At 50.1% G+C, this 12,665-nt stretch overlaps 1 protein-coding gene and 1 pseudogene across 1 annotated transcript in view; both read right to left on the bottom strand.

Moving 5' to 3' along the window:
• Window positions 1–10,166, bottom strand: part of MYH16 (myosin heavy chain 16) — a 62,167-nt gene extending 52,001 nt beyond the window's left edge. Inside the window, exons 1-8 of the mRNA XM_077758575.1 lie at window positions 9,957–10,166; window positions 7,390–7,533; window positions 5,737–5,893; window positions 5,081–5,108; window positions 4,674–4,770; window positions 3,499–3,591; window positions 2,422–2,485; window positions 1,526–1,624 (exon numbers count right to left, since the gene is read on the bottom strand). Of these exons, the coding sequence (XP_077614701.1) occupies window positions 1,526–1,624; window positions 2,422–2,485; window positions 3,499–3,591; window positions 4,674–4,770; window positions 5,081–5,108; window positions 5,737–5,893; window positions 7,390–7,533; window positions 9,957–10,166 (892 nt within the window). The remainder of the gene's footprint in view (window positions 1–1,525; window positions 1,625–2,421; window positions 2,486–3,498; window positions 3,592–4,673; window positions 4,771–5,080; window positions 5,109–5,736; window positions 5,894–7,389; window positions 7,534–9,956) is intronic.
• LOC144227257 (small nucleolar RNA SNORA62/SNORA6 family) lies at window positions 707–850 on the bottom strand (annotated as a pseudogene).
• Window positions 10,167–12,665: the final 2,499 nt, after the last annotated feature.

Raw genomic sequence — 12,665 nt, forward strand, 5'->3', positions numbered from 1 at the left:
TGGGGGGCATCGAGGGTTCCGGAGCTGAATAAGATATGGTCCCTACCCTCAGGGATCACCCAGAGTCATGGAGAGACTGGGACAGGGCCCATGAGGAGCTTTAGGGCAGCAAGCGGGTCTTGGGAACTCGGTTGTGTCCTCCATCACTTGGCCCAGTACCTGGCACCTGCTGGGCACCCTGTAGATATTTTGGGAATAAATGAATTGCTATTTATTTTCTTTCCTCTCTCCTAGAAAGAGCCATTTAGACTCTACGGCAGAAGGCAATACAATGATTGCAGTGGGCAATAATGATCACTCATGTATAAGATGCGTGAAGATTGTGCTTTTGCAAAGAAAGATGCACGCTTCTATTTTTCCTCAAATATGTGCCCATTTTGGTCTATCTTTGTTTTTCCACTTTTGGAGAAGACACGGGTGCAAGAAACACTTTCATTTTCCTTCATCTCTACTGTTGAGAAAAACTAGAGCCAAGAAGGAAGACAAGTGTGGGCGGTCACCCTAGTGGGTGCTCTGGGGTCAAGGATGCAATAGGGCTTGGTGGGGAGTGTGGCAAACAGGAGAGCTTGAGCCCCATCTGAGGGGGTCACCACCACTCAACTGCCTTGATTAGAGCCATGTGGGAGGGCCGGGCCATGGCTACTGGATCTTTTGCTACTTCAGAGAAACCAAGAAGTTGGTGGTGTTTTTTGTTTTGTCTTGTTTTACTTATAGCAGGAATTACTATCAAATCCCATCCATTGGTTCAGAGACCCTGGTGGTGGTAGTGAAAGACTTGCCCCTCACGTAGGACACTACCCACCCTTGTGAGTTTATCAACAAGTCAGTGGCCTCAACTCCAAGGGTGATTTGTTTTGTTTTGTTTCATGTGAGTCTTCCAATTTCAAAATGCCATCCATTAATTTAAAAAGACAGTGTGTCCAACACCAATAAAGCCCACTTGTGAGTGGGGAGTGGTACTTAGTTTCTGGTGGGTTAGGAAGTGTGTATGTGGAAGAGTGAGCCTTCATCTCTCCTCTGACGTTATACCCTGAGCAGGTCTGCCATGAACAGTTGGGCAGGTTGGTGCCTGCCCAAGAGCAGCTAGATGAGTGAGTGAGTATACGCTGCTCATAAGACTGTGCACTCGGTGTGGGCTCTGTCCACTCAGAGGGGAGCTTCTTGTCACTGCACGTGCAGCAGACCTGGGCTGATGTCTCCGCTCCCGTCTGAGCCCCGGGCCCAGAGGCAGCAGGTCCAAGCCTCGTATCTCAGGTCTCTGTCTCAGCCCTGAGCTGCAGGCATGCCGAAGCCCCGTGTGGAGTATGGGCTAACAGTGGTGCTAAGTCTCATGAGGCTCTTGTGAAGGGGAGATGTAAGGAGAGCTCTGGGCAAGTTCCCTGTAGCCTATGCACCTAACTGTGAAACATTCATGCAGAACCACACGGGATGATGCTGGACCTTCTGTGTTGGGGAGTCTTTTTGTTACTGAAACAAGAGGAAAAGCAAGTGAACGGGGCAGGCAGACCAACGTAACCATCTTTACCGATAAGTTCAGGCTTCTTGTTAGAGAGAATCTGGTAGAAAATGTGGTAGCTCCTCTCAGCTGCCTGCTGGGAGATGACACGCGATTTCTCTAAGAGATCTGAAGGAGAAGAAGCACACAGACCCGTCCTGTCTGGGGTGCAGGCAGGTGGGCTCCCATCTCTGTACAGTCCTGTGCAATGGCAGGCCCAAGGGCCATTGTCTCCACCCCAGACACAGCCTCTGGGGACCTGACTGCCCACAGAGGGGACCCCCAGGGGGGAAAGGGCCAGCCCTCTGGGCATGAGACAGCAGGCTGCATTCAGAAGGGCCCTGCCCTGCTTTCACGTTCCTCTGTTGCTGTTTTGAAATTCTTAAGTACTTTTTAAAAAGTTTATTTATTTTGAGAGAGAGAGAGAGAGAGAGAACTAATGAGGGAGGGGCAGAGAGAAAGGGGGACAGAGGATCCCAAGTGGGCTCTATGTTGACAGCAGTGAGACCGACGCAGGGCTCGAACTCATGAAGTCTGATGCTTAATCGACTGAGCCACCCAGGGGCCCCAAAGCCTTTTTTTTTTTAATGTTTTTTTAAAAATTTTTTTTTATTTCTAGGAGAGAGAGAGACAGCGTGAGCAGGGGAGGGTCAGAGAGAGAGGGAGACACAGACTCTGAAACAGGCTCCAGGCTCTGAGCTGGCAGTCAGCACAGAGCCCGACGCGGGGCTCGAACCCACGAACCGCGAGATCGTGACCCAAGCGAAAGTCGGACGCTTAACCGACTAAGCCACCCAGGCGCCCCTAAATTCTTAAATACTGTTTTTTTTTTTAAAAAGGAGCCCCTCATTTTCATTTTACACTGGGCCCCACATGTTATGTAGCTGGTCCTGCCCTGAAGGACCCTCCAAAGGGGCCTGACTCACAGCTCTCGATGTCTGCTCCGGCCAGTTTGCCTGTAGTCCCGAAGTGGATTCGGATGAACTTGCCCTGGGCAGGGAGGAGAGAGGGTCGTGAGGGAGGACGCCTGTGGTGCTAGGCCAACACGTGGGCCGGGTTTGGCCACAGTCCCCCACTGACTGCCCCCCGAGTTCCAAGGGTGCTGTTTGGAACGTAACTGGGCCAGATGTGACTGTACGTGGAGCCGGGGATTTCCTGTGCAGAGAAGGAGTTGGGTGGGACTTGGAGCTCAATTTAGGGTCTGTGGGGTCACTCTGCAGGGTATTTGTGGGGAGAGGAGCACCAGCAGGAGGGGCTGGGATTGCTGGGAAGTCTGCTTAGAGGCAGGCATGGTGGGGACTTGGCCAGCGGGCATAGGGGGCACGCTACTGAGTCTCTTCATTGAGACATTGCATTCCTCTCCCTTTGGCAGAACCGTTGATAGATTCTCCTGGGAAGAGGCATCTCTGTGTCTCCAGCTCTGCTGCTCCTGGCCCATCCGCTCACCTCTCTTCCTCATGTGCCCTCACCTGCTCCCTGCCTAGCCCTGTTCACCGAGGCTCCCCAACAGCCCCCTGGCTCAGGCAATGAGCCCCCCGCCCGCAGGAGACTGGGAATCAGGAAGGAAGCCCAGGGCATTTCTCCTTCCTGGACAGCACCTCACATAGGGCCCAGGTAGAGATCCCAGAAGAGGGCTGAACTCGATTTCACCAGGGCCCTGGGGAAGGACAGGTGAATTCCTGCATCCCTCCAGCTGAGGGGAGAGGGAGAGCTGTCCTCAGCTTCCAGCCACTGTGACCCTCTGGCTCCCCCATCTCAGCCCTTCCATCACTCTGTTACCAAGTCTCTGCATTCAAGCTCTTTGATTTAAATACTGATGTGAGCTCTGTTTGATATAGACACTGACAGCTAAGACCTTAAAACTCTCCGGGAAGGAGATGCTCTGACTTGCCTTTTTCCATGTGCATGTTTAAATCAGCCCCACTTTCCTTATGTGGAATGGGATGATGGCACCTGTCCCCCCCCCCCCCCCAGGGGCCACTGTTGTCACTGGTCACACTTACAAAGCGAGAAGAATTGTTATTTCTGATGGTCTTGGCATTCCCAAAAGCCTCCAGGACAGGGTTTGCCTGGATGATTTGATCCTCCAGGGACCCCTGGAAGAGAGAGAGAGAGACAGACAGACAGACAGACAGACAGACAAGGTTGGGTGTTGCCTGGGAACTCAGGGCTTTCAAATGACTATGGCTTGTGAGTCGGGAGCCAGGAGGGGAATGGCCTCGGGGAAGCCTGGATATCAAGGCAGGAAGGAACCTAGAAAGAGAGTCACCACCTGATGACTGTCCCTCTACGGCCCTGTCATCGGACGGCCACCTGGCAGATGACAGGCCTTGATTCTTAGCTGGTGCTGGAGAGACTCCTGCGTGAGTCTGAAAACCCTTCCGGGGCATCGCTGGGCTTCGTCATGAGCCGTCCTTTCCTTTTTCCGCTTTTATAGCTGCCCCTGGCCCAGCTCTTGCTCCTTGTGCCCCAGGGCCACCAGGGCTATGGAAACAGCTGACGAGGAGCTGGTGTCCCCCATTCTCCCCTGCTAGGCACAGACGGCTCTGCTACTTGCCACTCTGGGGACAGACATGACCGGGGGCAGCAAAATACATCCTATAGGACGAGGCCCAGGTCTGCGGCCTCCTGCTCTTGATGTGGTCATTCCCGCCCTTCTCTCTAAGACGTCTCCTCCTCTGTAAACTGGCCCAAACCCACAGGACACCTATGAGGGTCACATGGGCTCTGGGTGTGTGCCCCCCTGTGTGCCCTTCCGTGTGTGCCCTCCCATGTGTGGCCCCCGTGTGTGTGCCCTCCCGTGTGCTCCCCTGTGTGTGCCCCCCGTGTGTGCCCTCCTGTGTGTGCCCCCAGTGTGTGCCCTTCCATGTGCCCCCCGTGTGTGCCCTCCTGTGTGTGCCCTCCCGTGTGTCCCCCGTCTGTGCCCTTCCACGTGTGCCCCTGTGTGTTCCCCTTGCGTGTGCCCCCCTGTGTGTGCCCCGCTGTGTGTGCCCTCCTGAGTGTGCCACCCTGTGTGACCCTCTGTGTGCCCTCCTGTGTGTGCCCCCAGTGTGTGCCCTTCCATGTGTGCCCTTGTGTGCCCATCTGTGTGTGTCCTCCCGAGTGTGCCCTCCTGTGTGTGTGCCTGAAGACAGGGTGGGCTGGGGTGACAGACTCTGAGTCTGCCCATCAGCCCTACCTTTCTATCCGACGACTGTTTGCCAGTTCCTCCAACATTGGCAAAGTACTGGATGACCTTCTTCGTGTTCTCAGTCTTGCCGGCACCAGATTCTCCACTGCAAGTGGAAAACAGGAGCAGAGTGAAGTTCAAGGAGGGGATTGGCCACAGAGAAGCAAAGCAATAAATGGTACAGGCTGCGTGTTGCTATGATTCATCCCTCAGCCAAGACAGACAGGTGGGGGGGGGCACAACCCCCCCCACACCTCCGTTTCATAGGTGCAGCCTTAATGTCCTGCAAAGTGCACTGACAGCCTGCAGATTTCCATAGCAAGTCCCACCAATTAATTCTAAGAAGGCTTAATTACACGTGTAAGACACAAACCTAATTATATGTATATAGACTGAGAGACAGAAGGGACACTTACGTGATTAGCATAGACTGATTTTCACGATCTGCAGGGAAGAAAACAGCAACAAGAAGATGTAATTAGGAATCACTTAGGAATAGACATTTGACATTGCCCTGGCCGAACAGTCTGGATCTCCCTGCTTCCTACCCAGCTTGGAGGTGGGCTGCAGCGACCAGCAGAGGCCAAAACCCCCAGGATCCTGTGGAGTCCCCTTCTCTAGTGTGCGTGTTTGCAGAAGGGCCAGGGATTTACCAGCCATTCTTTCCACCAGCTATCCAGTATAGATAGCTACCAGGTCATAAGCAACATCAAGAAATCATTTCAGGAGCCACTATGCCACACGGCAGAGATCGTACAGGGAAAGGTAATGTGTTGGCTTGAACTCTGGACAAGTTGCTTAATCTGACATCCCGTGGTTTTTTTGTAAAGCTTAAATGAGATGGAGTGTGAGGTAGGTCTGGTACTCAGCACTGGTACCCTCACTGAGCACTGGTACCCAGTGTTAATACCACTTCCTGCTGGTGCTCAACACTTTAGCAAAGAATTTCAGCGGGTGGCATGTGGTCTGGGTTGGCATTGGGTAGCCCATGGTTCTAGTGCATTTGGAGACAGTGGCAAAAGAAGTTTTGTCACCCACCCCAAGAGCCCTGGCAGCCTCCCAGCCCACTTACTCATGAGCATGTCATGGTAGGCGTTGTCAGAGATGGAGAAGAGGTGGGGTGGCATCTCTGTGCGCTTTTTGCCTTTGTACATGTTGGCCACGCGGGCCCCATAGATGGGCAGCCACTTGTAGGGGTTGACTGTCACACAAAACAAGCCTGAGTAGGTCTGGCGGGAGGGAAGGGAGACAGTTAGCTGGCCTTTCCGCCTGGTGCCCTCTTCCCTCCAGGCCCTAGCCTGCTCTAGAGCAGCCTGGCTGGAGGTCACTGCCAGCCTTGGTATACCCTCTGGTCGCAAAATCTATGCCTGAGGGTCTATTCAGTAAGCAAAGCCATCCTTCTCTTTCATATATACGTGTCTCATTTTCTTTTGGTTTAATTATTTGGATAGATAACATAGTCACTGCGTGGACAAATAGGCAGAGAAAGTGCCCCTTCCCCCAACTGCTCAGTGCCTGCCTCCTCCTCCCACAGGTAAATGCGGTGTTAATTTCTAATACCTGCCTTCCGTGGTATGTATATGCATACATACAAACCCAGGGGTACATTCTTATTGCCCCCTTCTTGTTTTTAGAACAAAGGATAGCTCTCTGTAAGACTGTTCTATATTTTGATTTTCCATGTAATATATCTGGGAGTGTTCAATATATTTTGCACAAGCGTTCAGAGGGAGACCTCTGGGGTGTTTTAACAGTGGCGAGGTGCTCCTTGTGTGGGCGCGACCCCTCCTAGTGGGCAGCAGGGTTTGATCAACTCTTAAGAAGAGATGCCAGCTTCTCTTTTCATTACAAGGCAATTTTGTAAAGAAATCAATGCATTGAAAAGAAAAATAATCAGAAAAACCAAGGAGGTAGTAGAAGAAATTGTCTGAGGGGAGAATAAGTGAGGGCAGAAAATGGCCAAACTTGTGGGTCCCCATCCATGAATCCCAAACTGTCCTTCTCCTTGCTGAACATTCTCATCAACCTAATACATCTGCCCCTTGCCCTGTGCCTCTTTTCAGTCCAACTTTAAAACCTTCCACTTTGGCCTAGATGGGAATAAATACCCACCCCGCCCCAGCTTCTTCTTAGCATAGTTGTAATATACATATTGAGTATTTAAAAGGTATCTTATTAAATAGAAAGTGATCCAGAGAAAGAGGAACAAAGATGAGATAGAGAGAACCCACTTAAGGAGTCGAGAGTATGACGCACAGTGTGTCACCCTGGAAGGCCTACTGCTGAGTCACTTGTTCCCGCCAGCCCTGTCTCAGGGTGGGGGTAAGGCAGACAGCAGATGGATGGATGGATAGATGGATGGATGGGTGGATGGATGGATGGATGGGAGGAAGGGCGAGGGGTGACATCTAACAAGGCTGTGTGAAGTCTTAAGGGGGAAAATGTTTTGACTGGAGAGTTTGCAGGGGTGCGGTGGGGAGGAAGGCTTCTGAATAACAACCTCAGCAAAAGGTATTTAAGCTGCGCATAGACAGCTCCATTACGGAGACATCGAAGGCTTGGAGTGGAAGTTCTAATGTGTCAAAAGCATGGTCCCTGTGCCCTGTTCGAGCCATACTGTGTTGGTTGCTAGGAAGGCAGAGGAGCAGCTGTGCCCTTCTCACCAGGAGATGGGCAGAAGATCCACAGCCACCCCTCACCCCCACCCCTAGCCCCTCACGCTCACATAGATCCTCATGTTGGTGTAGCGTTGGCGCAGATTGTTCAGGACGCTGGCCTCATTCAAGAAAGTCATGTCCGCCATGTCGTTGGCTTGGTAGAATTTGGGTGGGTTCATCTGCTGGATATCATCCTTCTTCACAGTGACAGTCTGGGTGAGGAGAGTGTCAAGACACAGCAGGAATTAGGAAATCGTACTGTCAACAGTACCTCTGGCACAAGGTGCCCCATACTCTCTGGTATCCTGGAAGAAGCTAGAGTCAGGTGACCAGTGTGCCCAACTCCTGGTCCAGCCACCACTGTGCACCTCGGGCTGAGGAGGGACCTCCAAGGCCTTATGAGCCCTAACTGCCTCCGCTCTGAAATAGCGATGACAGTAGCTTTCTCGGCTGGTTGCTGGGAGAATTATATTAACTTAAGTGGGAGCATCTCAAATACCTTATTAGCTATAAAGTTCCATCCCTAAATTGAGAGCACCTCTGGGCCCTGCTTCTCTTCCCACCAAATCCATTCTGGTAGTTGATCAGAACTTGCTCTTTGAATCCAGGGACACTTTGCAGAGATGGGACTCTTGGATCTCTGCCTTGAGAATCGGTGGTGGTTTCTAAGTAGCAGTGGACTTTCTCATTAAAAAAAATAAATAAAAAAAGACATCTCCCTGCTCCCACCAACCCACCAAGCCACCTTGAGAGATGAAATTGAAAGCAAGCAAGAGAACAGGACAAGACAAAAACAAACAAACAAATAAATGAAAGAAAGAAAGAGAACAATGAGTGTTGAGCAGTAAATGTGTCAGGGTGAGAATAGCACAGAGTTCAGAGTCTGGAGCGCCTGTGTACAGCAGGGAAATCCCATTCCCCCTCCGTGCCCCAATTTCTTCATCTGTAAATGAAAACTAGGAGCAGCTCTTAAGTTCCAGCATCTGGGACTGAAGCTCAAGATATGTGATCCAGGAAACAAACATCTTTGAGCGGTAGCCTGACATGGGAGGCTTGAACACATACTGGGCTTTCTGGGACTTTTAATAATTTATGAGTCCAATAGGCAGATAATTTGAAACCTTGACAGTTCTGGAAAATCTACCCACTAATGGTCACCACACGCCCTAGTAAATCAAACTGGATTCTATTCAGAGTCCATTTCCCTGGAGTTCCCAGATCTCTGGGCCTTGCCCTCAGGCAAACATTTCTGTCTCAGGTCCAGCAAAGGACAGGGGCATTTGCCTTGATCTCAGAACCCAGGTGACTCAGTCTTTCTGTCCCAAACCTGCGGATTCACACAGAAGTCACGTGCTGCCCTTAACATGTATCTAGACTGGGGCCACTGGGGGCTCCACACTCTCCTATGTTACTCCTTACAGCACTGCAGTGTTTTTTCCCTGCTAAAACGTAGGTTCTCCGGAGAAGTAAGCTGGACTTCATGTTCCAACTCGCTTGAACCCAGCGATAGCCTTATCTCCCTCCTGCACTCCCCTGGAAGCAAAACAAAGCACAGGCTCAGATGCCACAAGTTCTGATCACAGAAGGTCTCTGGTCTCTTGTATTTCCGACAGTGACCAAGGACTGCCTCATGCTTCTGCTGCATAGCCCACCATGAAGAGGAGGTGTGGCGATGTGGGGATATATGGGTGTTCAAGCCAGATACCGCTAGGTTTGAATCAGAGTTCATCATTTGCTGTCTCTGTGACTATGGGCAAGTTACCTAGGGTTTCCTTGATCCTTTGCAAAATAGGAACTCCTAAAATCCTACTACATAAGATTATTGAAAGTGTTAAATGAAATGTCTGGCGCTTCACCAGGAGTCTGCTGCAGGGTAGGGGTTTAGTTAACCAAATTTTCTAGCCATTCTCTCAAGTCAGACACAGTCAGACACAGTGTAGACCAGCAGAGAGAGTGGTGTATTGGTAAACCAGCTATGCAGGGGGTGGGGGGTAGAAATCCCTGATTTATACCATTTGCCAATTGCCATGGTGTAAATACATCCACCACGGTTAACATTAAGCTGCCAAACGTTTAATACTCAGCTGCAAAGCCCCTGGAGTTTTAGTGTTGGGTCCTCCCAAGCCAGGACAAGCCAATTCCAGCACACTGCTGCCATGCAGCAAGGGAATCTGAAGCCACCATCTGTGCTCATGCAGCTGGGGAGCCTTCCCAGGTCAGCCAGGGTGTTCTGGGCCTGTCCCACACTCCTCGAGCCATCATGGGCACATAGTGCCCCTGCTAATGGCTGGGGTGCTCACCTTCACTCCTCTATGTGAAAGCTGCTTGGGACGTTAAAGGTAAGTAACTGCTATGACGATCTCGTGCACATATGGACTATTGCAGCATACAGAGTATTTCCATGTGTCCTACCATGTTGGAATCTCAAATGAGAGAGAGTCAAAGCTCAGAGAGGGGAAGTGTCCACAGGGCCACAGTTTAAGTGTAGCTGAGTCTGAACTTGAACCCAGTACACAGGACTCAGAAACATCTGCTCTTCTTGTTGTTCTGCCTTTTGAGCAGAAGTATGGACAGCGGCACCTAGGTGTCTGCCACTCTCAAAGCTGTTTCCTCCTGGAGATTATTCCTCACTTACCTGGTTGTTGATAGTCTTCACGGTGACCTGGTCACCCTGTTCAGACTGGATCTCCCCAGCAATGAAGCCCTCCTTCTCGTCTTTGACCCAGCAGGACTTCTTGATGTCATAGGGCTTGTTCATGGCTTCTATCCTCTCCTTTTCGGGAGGTGCCAGGAAGGGCATCGGGTCCACATCGTCCCCGCATTCACCTTTGTATCCACCAGGCATCGCGGCTTGGCTGAGGGAGGAGTGGGAAGGTATGGAGGGAGGGAACCAGGACTTCCCAGGGTTCTGTAGGGAAAAGCAAGGACACTTTGCCACGACTCATGTGTAGGCTGGAACGAATGCCCTGAGAGAGATGGGGTTGCTTCTCTCATGTCACTTTGGGTGACTTGCTGTCATTAGGTTTTATTTTTATTTTTATTTAGATAGGGCACTTGGGTAGCTCAGTCAGTTAAGTGTCCAACTTCAGCTCAGGTCATGATCTCATGGCTCATGAATTCAAGCCCCACATCAGTCTCTGTGCTGCTTCGGATTCTGTCTCCTGTTCTCTCTGACCCTCCCTTGCGTGTGTTCTGTCTCAAAAATAAATAAACATTAAAATTACTTTTAAATTTAAAAAGCATTTATTTATTTTTGAGAGAAAGTGAGTGCGGTCTTGATCTCACTTACTTGATCTCACAAAATGTGAGATCATGACATGAGCCAAAATCAAGAGTCAGATGCTTAACCAATTGAGCCATCCAGGGGCCCTGGTGCCATTAGGTCTTAATAATTGAGAGTAAGAAGTGAGGTAAGAACCCTGCAGAGCTGTGTGCCCCCCACCAACCATGAAACACTTCTGTATCTGCCCCTCACACTAAGGCTGTGGGGTAGGGATCAGGAAGCTCATTTTATGGAGGAGAAGATGAGAGCCTTAAAATCCTTAAAGCAAGGATTTCAACCATGAAATTGGAATAGGAAAACAATGACTACTTGGTTTCTGCTTTCCCTTAAGGTATGAACAGAGAGGCCACAAACCACATTAGTACCACAGTCACACAGTTTCTGTTCCGTTTGTCCCCGACAGAAATCACAGGTCGCCTCCTTTCATTTTTGCATCGTTGCAGTCATCTCAAAATACTATTTACCCTCATCTCAACTTTGAAATTATGGTTTTGTTAGACCCTCGGTTAGATGTTATTTATATCTACTTATGCAGATTATACTTTTAATTACTATGTCACAAATTGACTTAAATATTTTGAAAACTATTTTAATATAGTTGGGTTTCCTTTGTAACCCTATGTAGTTTTCTTTCTTTCTTTCTTTCTTTTTTTAATGTATTTAAAAACACTAATGTGAGCTGAGGTCTACAGGCCTCACCAGATGCTAAGCAAGTACTCGGTTCACAATAATTGCCCAGATTCAGTGATTACCTCTCCTAAGACGAGGTCAGCCTGGGGTTAAGTCTGGGTCTCTTAGTCTCCAAATCCAGGCAATTTCACCAAACCATCAGGACAGAGGAACACTGGGGACTCATGGTAGCAAAGACAGAAGTCCCAGTTTGTCTTGAGGAAGGACCTTCTTGAAAGTTTGGGAAGGGCGTGGTTCTGAGCCCCTTTGCCGGCAGGCAGTGCTGTTGTCCAGGCTGAGTATAGCCTCTAGCTCTAAATAAGGCAGCTGGAGCTGGAGGGTCTCAGGACTGAGCCTCCTGCTGCACTGCTAGCCTCCAGGCAGCTCTGCCTTTTCGTGTCTGGGCCCTGGTGCTCCCCAAAGAGGCTGACCCAGGATAGGCAAGAGGTGGCGGTGAAGCCAGACACTTCCTCCTAGTCTCACCTCTCTGTGGGGTCCAGCTTAGAGAGTTCGGCTTGCAGCCTGGGTTCTCCCAGCCCAAAGCAGGTCACTTTCACAGGAAATAAGAAGGAGACGAGTAGGACGGGTGTCCTGTACCAGTCGGTGATGTCTGTGTTCCCATTGGACAAATTGTTTTAAACTCAGGTAGTAAAATGCATAGGGTCACCATGGAAACAAATGGTATGATAGTAAACACGCGTGATACTGCAATCCGAGTAATAATGCGTCAGAATACATGATCTAACCGCGGCTCTGTCAAACCCCTGCGTTTCTGAAGCAACAATGGGAATTGACAGTTTCGAGCTCTCTGCAACAATTGTACCACGATATAGAAATAGCGGTGATTTCCATTGCTGACAAAGTCACAGGTGTGGGTGACTGTGATTTGTCGCCTGTGTTATAAAGGGGAGGGAATGATACATTTCAGTCAAAAGAAGTGAAAATCAGGATGGAATTATTTTCCCACTGAGGATCCCCGAGCCTAGCGCGAGAGCCCTGCCTAACCTGACCTGAGTCCCATCCCCAGGGAGCGCTGGCTGAGAGTTCTCTGTGTCCCCGAGAGCTTCCAGTAGTCTGTCCAGCACCCAGGACACCCCTTGTCTCTGCCACAAGTCACCGTTGGGCAGTTCAGTGGCCGCCTTGGGCCTCCCCAACCCTCTTTCTGAAAGAGAGGATTGCTCAACATAGACTGCCATTTGTCATTTGTTGTCCCTGATGGCTCAATTGCATTGTCTTTTTGCTGCCTTATTTTCCTGTTTCTGTTTAACATAGATGGAAGTCACTAGGGAAATGAGACCAAAATCCACATGAGAAGAAAATGCAAGTATCAGCAAAGTCAGATTAAAATGCATTAGACATGTCCTTAAAACAAAACCACTTTAGGACTAGGAC

The sequence above is a fragment of the Crocuta crocuta genome, unplaced genomic scaffold (genome assembly GCF_008692635.1).
Source record: "Crocuta crocuta isolate KB4526 unplaced genomic scaffold, BGI_CrCroc_1.0 scaffold273, whole genome shotgun sequence".
NCBI lineage: Eukaryota > Metazoa > Chordata > Mammalia > Carnivora > Hyaenidae > Crocuta > Crocuta crocuta.